The following is an 11500-nucleotide window of genomic DNA, read 5'->3' as shown; positions in this document are numbered from 1 at the left end:
CCCATTCTTCCATAACATCAGAGTCTCTTTTCCATATTCTTTCCTACTTGTTTTTTAAAAATACTTTACTCCAGATCCACTTAGTTTCAGAACAATTGGAAGGGACATAAATTTATTTGATGATAGTAAATTGTTGTTCTAAGGTCTTCTCCTAATTGTGACACCTGAGAAGAACTAGTTTCCCCATCCAGCTATCAAATAACAAATTAGTAGGATCCTGCTATATAAGTGGCAGTGCAGCACACTAAAGCCAGGGAATAATTACTTAATTTCAGAATAGTAGTTGTATTGGTCTGTTGTACTAAAGAAATTCATCTATATACTAATTTGAGTGTTACCATCTTGGTTGTGAGTGCTGTAAGATCTGCTCCCTGGCTTGCAGGCCTGTTTTCCATTTGGCCTGGGATGGTAGAGCCCTGGATTGAGGTATTGTTTTGGGGTTTTTGTTGGGGCGGGAAAAGTTGTTGCTGTTATTGATAATATTTTTTGAATATTTTAGAGATCTTATGCAAAAATTGTTCATTTTGTTTGTCCGTTTTTTGATGTTTGATTGTGTATGACTACCTTTGTTATGTTGTACTTATGTGTTGTTTTCATGTTGTAAGCTGCCTTGAGTATAGTTTGAACTATGGAAAGGTAACACACACAAAAAACTATATACAGTACAGAATGTCTGCAACACCATCAAACACAGCAGAGCTTACTTCTGAGTAGATCTGAACAGAATTTGAAACCATTCTATGCATCTGTAATCTGAGGCAGGTATGGCAAAAACTGAATCTAGACAGTCAAGTCTGGATCAGTTTATCAGGATTTGGGGCCAATAAGTCTCTCAGGTAAAGCTACTTATTATGCACAAACTTCTTGCTTAGCAAGGAACAGGACCACCTTTCTCTAAAACACATTAATCTATCTTTGCTAATATGTTAGAACTATTCTTTTTATTAGACCAAGCCTGCACAACTTACCAAGATCATGTGAATTACAGCTTTATGGTGTGCTCTCCAACTGGTTAACAGAGACCTTTTTTGTAGCCACAGATAGGCAACAAGAATAGAAAGTTCCGAAATGATACTTTGTTGATGGGCTGAATTTCCCTTGATGGGTCACGGTATTAGCCCAACTAAAAGGAACAATGTATTTCTGGTATCTTTCTATTCTCATGGTATTGTCCTTCTTCAAAAGCAAAAGGGGGCAGGGGTAAGGAAATGGCATTTCCTGCAATCAAATTTAGGATAAAGTCACTAGATCCAAACTAATGCAGATATAGACAGCAAAACATACTTGTGTGTCACGGTTTGTATTCAGGATCACTGCTGGTTAAAGCAGAACTGCGGCATAAGGCTGTCTGCAGAACCTCCCGTTTTATCACTGCAAAAATACTCATCTTCCTACCTGCGCAGCTTTATCTTGAATTAGTTTGCGCTGGTGTTGCTCTTCCAGAAGCTTCTGTTCCAGCTGTCTGATCTTGTCCTTTGAGAGAGAGGGGGGCAGGGAAGGGACCACATACAATAAATGAACTCAACAGTTATCATTTTTAGGGCGAGAACAATGAAAGTGAGCCAAAGCTTTCCGTTAAAGGAAACAAGGCTGAGGAAAGAAAAGCAAAAGTAAAATATTTATTTGTTTGGGTAATTTATATACCATTCCATCTTTCAAAGAAATATGTGAATGGTTTACAATAATAAAAAACATCAGAAATAAAGGCAGAAATCACAATAAAAATCCACATTTTAAAGCAGCACAAAACATATGGGGACCATATTAACCACTAGTAGGTCCAAAATACAGAAATACGACAGAAACAAACAGCCCTGCCCACCAAATGTAGAAGTGTGGCATTTATAGGTAACAGCAGTGCTCCCACTTCTGCCGCCATCTCCCTTTGCCACAGGAATGCCCAGATCCAGAACTGCAGTTTTGCTACTAGTCTCACAAATGTTAAATGTTATTCGGAAAGCCATTTAATGATATTTATTTACTTACTTCTGCAGTCTTCTGAGTGCTAGTAAGTCTCCAGCATTCTTTTTCTAGAATTTCAAGCTTGTCAAGTTTTGCACATAGCTCCAGCTGATTCTGGTCTTTTTCCTTCTGAAGCTGCATCTGAAAAATATGCACATGATAGTGGTTTGGCAAGTGATAGCAAGCTTTGATCAAATGGTTTACAGCTTTCAGATTATCAAATTCAATGCCACAGAAAATGCAATTATGATGCAGCAAGTGCTATGGGCATGGGTTTAGGAGGCTTACAGACAAGAACTGAAAATGCATACAGATTTGCACAGGATCTTGCTGCACATGGAAACAAAGGGAAGATCCAGGGATCTGCTTTCTGTGTATGACAGCTGGCACTGGATATCACTATGTATAGGTGCATATGGATTGAGGTGGAGATGGACAAATTTTGTAAACATGCATGCATTATGTTGCATGTGTCCAAGTGACACCAGCCGTGCATAGCACAAAAAAGGGAATACACCTTGGAACATGGATGGAAATGTGTATCCTTATCTGCTATCCATAGTTCACTGCACATTTACTAGTTGCATGTAACACCAAGCTGCATTAAATCTAGCTAAGGAACAGAAATGCCAACTTTCAATATTGCAAGTTTGCATCTAGGCAAAGAATATAGCAGAAAACAAATCTTGGGTTTACTGATGTCTTTCCGTGAAACACACACACAGCTTCAACAGAGATTGTACTGAGGCATTTATTGGTCTCAGTAAATGGGAAACAATTATGAGACATTTCCCATTTACAGGCAACATGATCTCCTAGAAAAAGGTTTGTGAAATCTCAGTTTATTTTTAAAAGAAACCCTAGTATTAAAAAATCCAGGAAAGGATAGTTAGATGGCTATTTTCATTTTTATTTACACACTATTTGGCAGCTTTGAGGGAGGTGGGAGGTAATATTTGTCATCTGCAGACTATTGCAATGCACTCCACGTGGAGCTACATTTGAAGGTGACTCGGAAATTACAATCTAGAATGCGGCAACTAGAATGGTGACTGGGAGCAGCTGCAAGGACCATTTAACACTGGTTCTAAAGGACCTACACTGGCTCCCAATACATTTCTGAGCACAATTCAAAGTGTTGGTGAAAACAGCTTCAACCAGGTTGGCTGCGGCAATCCTGTCAGATGCATATAAATAATGTCGTTGTTGCTGTTGTTTTTAAATTTAGCCAAAGGTGACTTATTACTAAAAACACAGGAATCTATGGAAGCCACCATACATTGTAGTTGTGTGATTTCTATTCTATTCTTCTGATAAACAAAGCATGTAATAATAATAATAAAATTTAATTTGTATCCCGCCCTCCCCAGCCAAGGCCGGGCTCAGAGCAAAATGCATGGAAACCGATATATGTGCACCTTATGCTTGATCAACCAGTTTTTCACAACCACAAATTCTCAGTGTTTTCAAAGACTGTCTATGAAGGTGACAGATAAGCAAGATCTAACAAGAGATCACACCAACAAGGTTTGAGCAAAGCCTCTCAGATACAAAGGAAGGAGAAACAAAGGGCAAGAATATGATATATTAAACATGTGCACCTGCTGTTCTAGAACCAGTTTCTTTTCCAACTCTGCATTGACCATCATTTTTCTCATGTAATCTAGTTGTTTCTCCAGCAAAGAGCAGCGAGACTGTGCTGCCCTTAACTGCATGCTCACATCTGAAGGGGAGGAGTGCAGGGGGAGGAAAAGAGAGTAATAATTATGTATTACTTGATTTTACAGATTTATGCTCTAATTTGCAATATAATGATGATGTTAAAATGAACTTGCTTGCTTTCACTAATGACCCAATCCCATTACTGTCCTCTCATTTTATTAGGTTATCAACAGTAGAGATACATGAAGCGCTCTGGTTATTTTCAGAGAGCCTGCACAATTCTTAAAATAAATTATGTTTGTATATTTAAGGACTTTGTACCCTGCCTCTCACTATATGTCTCAAAGTAGCTTAAAGAAAGAAGCAAACAATCTACAATTTAAAAAACAAAAAATAGATTAAAACATCAGAAATAGAAACATCAATCCTAGCCAAGGGATCACAGGAATTGAAGTCCAGCAACATCTGGAGGTCACAAGTTCTCCACCCATGCATAAGGGAATTTAAATGAAAATAGTTTAATAAACAGCAGTTCCTGCTTTTTAAAAATGGCAAATGAACACACACTTCTACAATATTGCCAAAGTGCAATATGCATTTTTATTTAAACAATTAGTAAAGCAGTTAAAAGGCAGATCTGCTAGAACAACATATTTAAATCATGTGATAGACCTCTTTACTACATATCCTGATTAAACATTAATTGAACAACCAAACAACAACACGAGTGCTCATTTGAGATTAAGATATAATAGATGCGAATGGTAAGGCTGTCATCAGTGGTAACAGGAGGTACCTTTCTTCTCTTGCATCATTCCCTGGTGAGTTATATCCTTCTCATTGGAGTCATGCTGAAAGGCCTTTTTATACTGGGCAGCTTCTCTGGACAAGCAATTCAGGTTCTCTTCAGCCTGTGACCTCTCTAATTCAAGACGGCGAATCTTTTCCTGAAGAGTTTTAAGGGCTGCCACTAGAGCTGGTGAAAAGGTAACTTAATTGTTAATGACACATCTCTACTTTAATAACAATAAAGCAAAGAAGCTACTTTAATGTGAACATCAGTTATGCATCAACCTGCAACATCAGTGATATTACATTGCTATATATTTTGCTTAGATGATAGAAACATAGACTTGTTTAAAGATCCACTTTGTCATTTGTGCTATGGTTAGAAGGCCAGTAAGGCACCAAAAAGATGAAGGTTTCTCTCATCTTCTCTTACTGCTTCTGGTTAAATGTAACCACCACTCAGATTGGAGCAGGTGGATTATAGAAAGCATAATTTGACACACATGCATACACAAACCTACAAAATATTACTGCCCATTCTCTGCTGATAGCTGCAAAATGCCCTAACCACACATGCTTATTTTTCTTGGTATAAAGTTGTGTATCCTGCTCCACTAGAAGAAAGATGTTCTTGTGCTCAGATGAACAAGACTATATACTAAGAATGACAAAATAAAGAGGTTCACTATAGCTACCTAGCAGTAATTTCCTAGTCAGGGATTGGAATGTTACCAAGACCTAGGTGGGCAAGCTGAGTGGAATTGATCTGACTCAGCTGTTCCATCTGGTAACTTGGTGCAGCACCAGCATGGGTTTAATGGGCTGCCAATTGGGTTTGCTGTGGCCCGTAACGTTTGCAACCCATTTGCCAGGATACCTCTCTGCTCCGGAACATGCTATGAGGGTCTGCATCTGCTATAGGGCCAAAGAGACAGATTCCTCACTGAACTGTCAAAAGTGGTGTTGGAGAACTCTACGGCTGTTGCCCATTCATTGGTAACCTTGGGAATGGATTACTGCAATGTGTTCTATGTGGGGCTGCCCTTGGGGCTGGTCCAGAAACTCCATCTGGTGCAGAATGAAGTGGCTAGACTGCTAATGGGGGAAGACAACAAGTGACACCTCTGTTAAAACATTTGCACTGGCTGCCTATACGCTACCAGGCCAGCTTCAAGGCTTTTGCATTAATACAGAAAGCCTTGAACAACTTGGGTCCAGGATACCAGACCAATCACTGAGGCCATCTGGAGGAGAGCTGTTAGTTACTGAGGCCTGACTTGTCTAACTAGACCCCTGGCATTGAGTGTTGCTGGTCCCATGCTGTGCAACTCTCTTCCAGCTGAGTTGGCAGGCACCCTCACTCTTGAATTTCAGACTTCTATTGAAGATTTGCGATTCCAAGGCAGAACAAAGATATTTGCTATTCTTTTTGTCTCCCTGCCCCCACTCATGTTTGCTTTACACAAAAAAAATCAACCAAGTTTAAGATAATGAAATATTCCAAGGACAAGTAAGTAAAACATTAAATAGGTACGTGCTGCATAGTCCAACACCAAAAGTTACATTTCTCTTTAACAAAATAAATAAGAACGTAAGGACATAAGAAGAGCCTGCTGGATCAGGCCAAAGGCATCCTATTCTCGGTGGCTAATGAGATGCCTGTGGGAAACTTTCAAGCAGGATTCAAGCAAAAGATCACTCTCCCCTCCTCTGGTTTCTAGCAACTGGTGTTCAGAAGCATTGCTGCCACCAACTGTGGAGGCAGAGCACATCCATCGTGCCCAGTAGCCACTGACAACCCTCTCCTGCATGAATTTGTCCAATCCTCTTTTCAAGACATCTGCATTGGTGTCCATCACTGCCTCCTGTGGGAGTGAGTTCCATAGTTTAAGTACTTGGACATGAAATAAATGGTTCCATGCCAAAAACAGACAGGAAACACGCTACGGCAAATAAAGAAGTCATTTTGAATGCACTTCAGGTTATGCCAAATTAAACTCTCACGCTTGACGGTAGAGAACATGAAGCCAAACACAAGCACATGTAGTACTCATCAAGTCTCCACATGTCCGTACAGCTATTGCAGCATAATACTGTAGTATAATATATTTCTTTTGCATTATATTCATTTGTGACAAATTTTTTTCCAATGATGTTTACTGGTTGTATTTCTTTTCTTATGTTTCAGAAGCTTTGATTCTTTTTTTATTTTGACTACTAAAAAAGCTAAAATTAAAAGGCCAGGAACATGGCCCAAATTTACCTATGTAAGCAAAGCTGGTAAATGAAATCCAGTTAATGAATCGGCCATTTGTGCTAATCCCAAAACTTTTATTTTATATATATATATATATACATATATATAGATCAACAAACTAGTGATTAGCTGGTAAATAAGAATCCAAAATCATCGTTTAGTGTGATGAAAAATTTGACAAATCATTTGTTCTTTTGAGGCCACTGCACTTAAGAGACTAGAATGCCATTGAACAGACATCAAATAGAAGCACAGAAGCAGCTCAAAACCATGGTTTGCCTTGATATTTTGAGGATTAAACTATGGTTGAAGTTCTAAACTATTACTTAGAGGTTTGAGGTCTGAACTGAGCTATGTAGCTTGCCAGACAAGGCCACCTACGAAGCCTCAGCAAATTGAAAAAGAAGTGCACATATTTTTTACCCCTGGCAGATTCCCTTTACTCTGTAGCTGAAATCTGAGTAACCCCACACACTGCCTAGCTGCACCTGGGAGAAGTGTCACCTCGAACAAATACCAGAGAGAGCCTGTTCACTAGAAGATATGTTACTCAAGCCAACCTTGTCTTTCTAGCTATTTTTCTTGGATCTCAAATATCAGATAAGTTCTAAACCAGTAGCACATTCCAAAACGCATTCAGCACAGGCCAAGAATATTTGCTGACTAAATGTCACATTACTCACGTGTCGTATTACAATACTTTGTGTTTTACCTTGGTTGTTTGGTGCAGGAGTGTCTTTTGCCATAACTGTTGCCTCCTTTGATCTGATGTTTGTAAATGCAGAGTATATGTTATCTGGAGGCTGAAGAAAACTTCCTATGTAGCTGTTCTTCGACTCAGAATCTAGAGACTGCAGAAAAGATATACAGTGTCATTTATAGTTATCTTAAAGTGTTGATTCAGGCACCTTCCACTATACTGGGGAATCTTTTTCACCCAGGGTCGTTTTTCTTTCTGGGCAACATGCTACATGGAAGGAATAGAGCAAGGAATAGACAGAGCAAGGAATGTACATTTTATCTTTGTTCAGTAAGCTATTTTCCTTTTCATGCATGAATCTGACTCTAACATCTATTGATGGGAATAAGAGTGAGGGCAATGACTTTGAGATTAACTAGTTCACTGTGGCAAAACGTTCCTTCACAGACGTTTGTTTCCATGCTCCCATAGCAGGTTAAAATACAAAGTCAGAAGCATTAAAACTAAACCCATACAGCTATTTTGCCTAATTCTGTGGAATGATGTAAATTTAGGTTAGATTCCTTTGTAGTTCTATGTTCATTCTCTCATGTTGCTTGAGAGAGGGTTCCCTCAGATCCCTAATGCTAAGAAGCATTAAGTTTCCCAGTGATTATTTGTAAATTAAACAGAAAGATTAATGCAGCTGACAGACTCATAAAAAAGAGAAGAATCTGCAGTAATGCTACACTGAAAGCTATTTTCCCTAACTTAAAAAACCTGCTCAAACGTCTTTGCCTCTTTAGGGACTGCTTTAGAATGGGCTAGTTTCTTTGGCTGCTAACATCACATTACTTACCTCCATTATAGGGGGTCTAGACTCCAGAGTTCCACTCACCTGCCAAGACAGAAAAGTCATTATGTTGTGTGATCCTTATTTTGAAGTAGAAGCAGAATGCCTTTTCTCCTCAGCTATTTGTATTTATTTTAAGACATTTACACAGAAAGGAAGAGAAGATAGATTACATTTTTTATGAACAAGACTGAGGCTACACCAAGTCTAGTTGATTTCCCACAAACTTGCAACAGAAAAATGGCACAAAATATATTAGCCTGCTCTACACTTTATGTGATTGCACTGTTTGCATTCCACTTAGCTGCAGATTTTTAATGCATAGCAGGGGGTTGGACTAGATACCTCTTGGGGTCCCATCCAACTCTAAAATTCTATGATTCTATACAATAATCTCTCAATTGGTCTGGAAAAATCATTTGTACGTTTGCTCTTTCCAGCATTCTCCCTTCATCCTTCGTTACTGGCAGCTTTTTTCTTCCAAAGGATTTTTTGTTCAAATGAAATTAGCCTTTGTACAATACTTACCTAATTGTTCACCATAGCTAACCAGAGTCTCCCACCCCACTCTTGTTCATTCTTGCGGAAACTAAACTGGTTCATGGTATCCTCACCATCAGCAGGCCCCATCTTCCTACATATTATGTAAAATGACCAATGTTTAGGTGTTCAACAAAGTAATAAGTATATTACCAAGAGTGTAGGAGCACACAGCTTTATTTGCACAAAGTAGCAGTAATCATTTATTAGGAAAACCATTAAAACCCAATTTCAGTTAGAAGCAGCATGTATGTAACTATGGAAAATCAAAAGAACAAACGTGGACACAATATTACATGCAAAAACAATGCTCATTTGGAAAGGTTCTGTCGAAATGTTTTCACTGGGTGCAGCAGTGTTGCAAACAAGCCTAAACTGTTTTACATTGGTACAAATATTAAATAGACTTTGTAATCCCAGTAACTATGCAAGGGGCAGGTGGAAAGAATTTTATCTAGTAGCTGTAATAAATCCTTCTGTTTTAGGCTGACAAATGGGGGTGAAATAATTTTTATATTTGGATTGAGACACTTAAGTCAGAGAGATCTTTAAACATGTTTTTGAAAGGAAAAAACAAACCCCATTTTATTAGACAGATCAGTTTGAAAGCTACTTAAGGAACACTCTTGTATCTTGTACTTTGTCACCTATCCCTGCATCCACACCTGAGCTGAATTTGAACCATGGCTGGTGAGCTCTAGCACCTCTTCCTCTTTTTTAAAGTGAAACGATTAAGTCCTGGAGGGGCGTGTTTTAAAGGCCTCAAAAAGCAAGCCTACACGTGTTTTCTCAGAAGCAAGCCGCCTTGAATTCAACGAGGCATGTGCGGGTGCAGGATTGCAGCCATACTCAGCGAATATATCAGGGATATATATATATCAGGGATATATGGCCCCTTCACCGCCATCAAACACCTCTTTTGTGTCCTCCCGGTGGTAATAATAATTAATAATAATAATAAAGTCGGCTCCCTCCTCCTTCCCCTCCCATAAAAACAGCTGCAGGTTTAGTGTTCTTCGCTCGCCTGCATCTTCTTCCTGGCTCGCCAGGGGGGGCTTGGAAGCGAACTGTTGGGGGTCTGTGGCCAGGATTGCTCTCGCCTCTCCTGGGGGAGGGAGGGTTGGGAAAACCCAGGCAGGACACTCTTTATGGACTCTGTCGAGGCGCTGGAAGTTACTGCAGGGTGGGGCCCTTGGGCGATGGCTGGGGGGTAAAGGAAGGGATCTGTGGGTCTCCCATTTGGACGCGGGCGGAACCAGGAGCCTGAGCCAGGTGAAAACGGGGGCGGGGGGGGGGGAGGGAGCAACCAGCAGAAACTCAACAGGTGAAGAGACGACGACCCCCTCCCTCCCCGCGTACACACCTTACCGGGATTCACCCGAGCTGCAAGCACCAGAGGAGCTCGCGCTACGACCCAGCCCCAGTTATGCCGCTCGCCTTCGGGTAGAGCACAGCTAACCATAAAAGGCGGCTCACTTCCTAGAGCGCCCTTCTTCGCCGGGGCCGTTTTTCAAGCCGCCCGCTTCCCCTCCCGCTCTCGGGGATTCCACGCCCTCGAGCCGTGACCCGGATTACTGGCCCCGCCTCCTCCCAGGTCGCTTAGCGGCTCCCCCTGGATTAGGGAAACTGCCCGCCCTCCGGCCTCGCCCGCAGAAGTGCTTTCCTTGGCTCAGGGCGAGAGGAGGAGGTTGTTTGTGCTGCTCTTGGGCTGGAACGCCAGCATTTCCCTTGCATTGCATGCAGGGGGGAGTACGTACGTCTCGCGATGGGATGAATTAGCTGAATTACTGGATTGATAGGTTACAGATAGGTAGCCGTGTTGGTCTGCCATAGTCAAAACAAAACAAAATTCCTTCCAGTAGCACCTTAAAGACCAACTTTGTTCAGGCCAGGTTTCTCCATGGTTTTAAGTTTGGTGATAAGTTGTAATTCAGCAGCTTCTCTTTCCAGTCTATTTCTGAAATTCCTTTGTAGTAAAACAGCTACTTTGAGATCTTGTATAGAATGTCCTGGGAGATTGAAGTGTTCTCCTACTGGTTTCTCTGTCTTGTGATTCTTATCTCATTATACATGACAAAGCCATTTTTCACCTTTTCACCCCTTGCTTCTTCCTGTAAGACCTATTGCAGTCGTTAAGAGTCGTCAACAGGCTCATCACAGCTATCTGCCAATCACCCATTCCCACCAGCCTTCTGAGTAATACCCCTCCCCACCTTCTCACTATATAGAAGGGTCTGGAAACTTCTGTTTCAGTGTATCTGAAGAAGTGTGCATGCACACGAAAGCTCATACCAAGAACTGACTTAGTTGGTCTTTAAGGTGCTACTGGAAGGAATTTTTTTTGTTTTGACCTGTCCAACAAGACTTACTCCTAAGTAAGTCAACATAGGTCTATGGTCTTAGTCTCTTATTTTTGTCAAGGATAATTGATTTTCAGCAGTTGATATTATTGCTGTAGTGTTAGTGCAGGAAACACGAAGATGTTTTAATGAGTGAGACCTCCCATTTATAGCAGTCAGATGCTTAAAGGTAAAGGTACCCCTGCCCGTACGGGCCAGTCTTGCCAGACTCTGGGGTTGTGCGCCCATCTCACTTAAGAGGCCAGGGGCCAGCGCTGTCCGAAGACACCTCCGGGTCACGTGGCCGGCGCGCCAGAGCTGCACACGGAAACGCCGTTTACCTTCCCGCTAGAAAGCGGTCCCTATTTATCTACTTGCACCCGAGGGTGCTTTCGAACTGCTAGGTTGGCAGGCGCTGG

At 41.0% G+C, this 11500-nt stretch overlaps 1 protein-coding gene across 1 annotated transcript in view; it reads right to left on the bottom strand.

Moving 5' to 3' along the window:
- The window catches only part of CEP57L1 (centrosomal protein 57 like 1), a 14676-nt gene extending 4367 nt beyond the window's left edge, over positions 1-10309 (bottom strand). Inside the window, exons 1-8 of the mRNA XM_083731763.1 lie at positions 10106-10309; positions 8209-8247; positions 7383-7521; positions 4421-4600; positions 3564-3685; positions 1987-2103; positions 1396-1473; positions 1076-1176 (exon numbers count right to left, since the gene is read on the bottom strand). Of these exons, the coding sequence (XP_083587889.1) occupies positions 1076-1176; positions 1396-1473; positions 1987-2103; positions 3564-3685; positions 4421-4600; positions 7383-7521; positions 8209-8247; positions 10106-10204 (875 nt within the window). The 5' untranslated portion in view covers positions 10205-10309. The remainder of the gene's footprint in view (positions 1-1075; positions 1177-1395; positions 1474-1986; positions 2104-3563; positions 3686-4420; positions 4601-7382; positions 7522-8208; positions 8248-10105) is intronic.
- Between the last annotated feature and the right edge of the window lie 1191 nt (positions 10310-11500).

Source organism: Podarcis gaigeae (genome assembly GCF_964106915.1).
Source record: "Podarcis gaigeae genome assembly, chromosome: 3".
Taxonomy (NCBI): domain Eukaryota; kingdom Metazoa; phylum Chordata; class Lepidosauria; order Squamata; family Lacertidae; genus Podarcis; species Podarcis gaigeae.
This window is presented reverse-complemented; position numbering and strand designations above follow the sequence as displayed.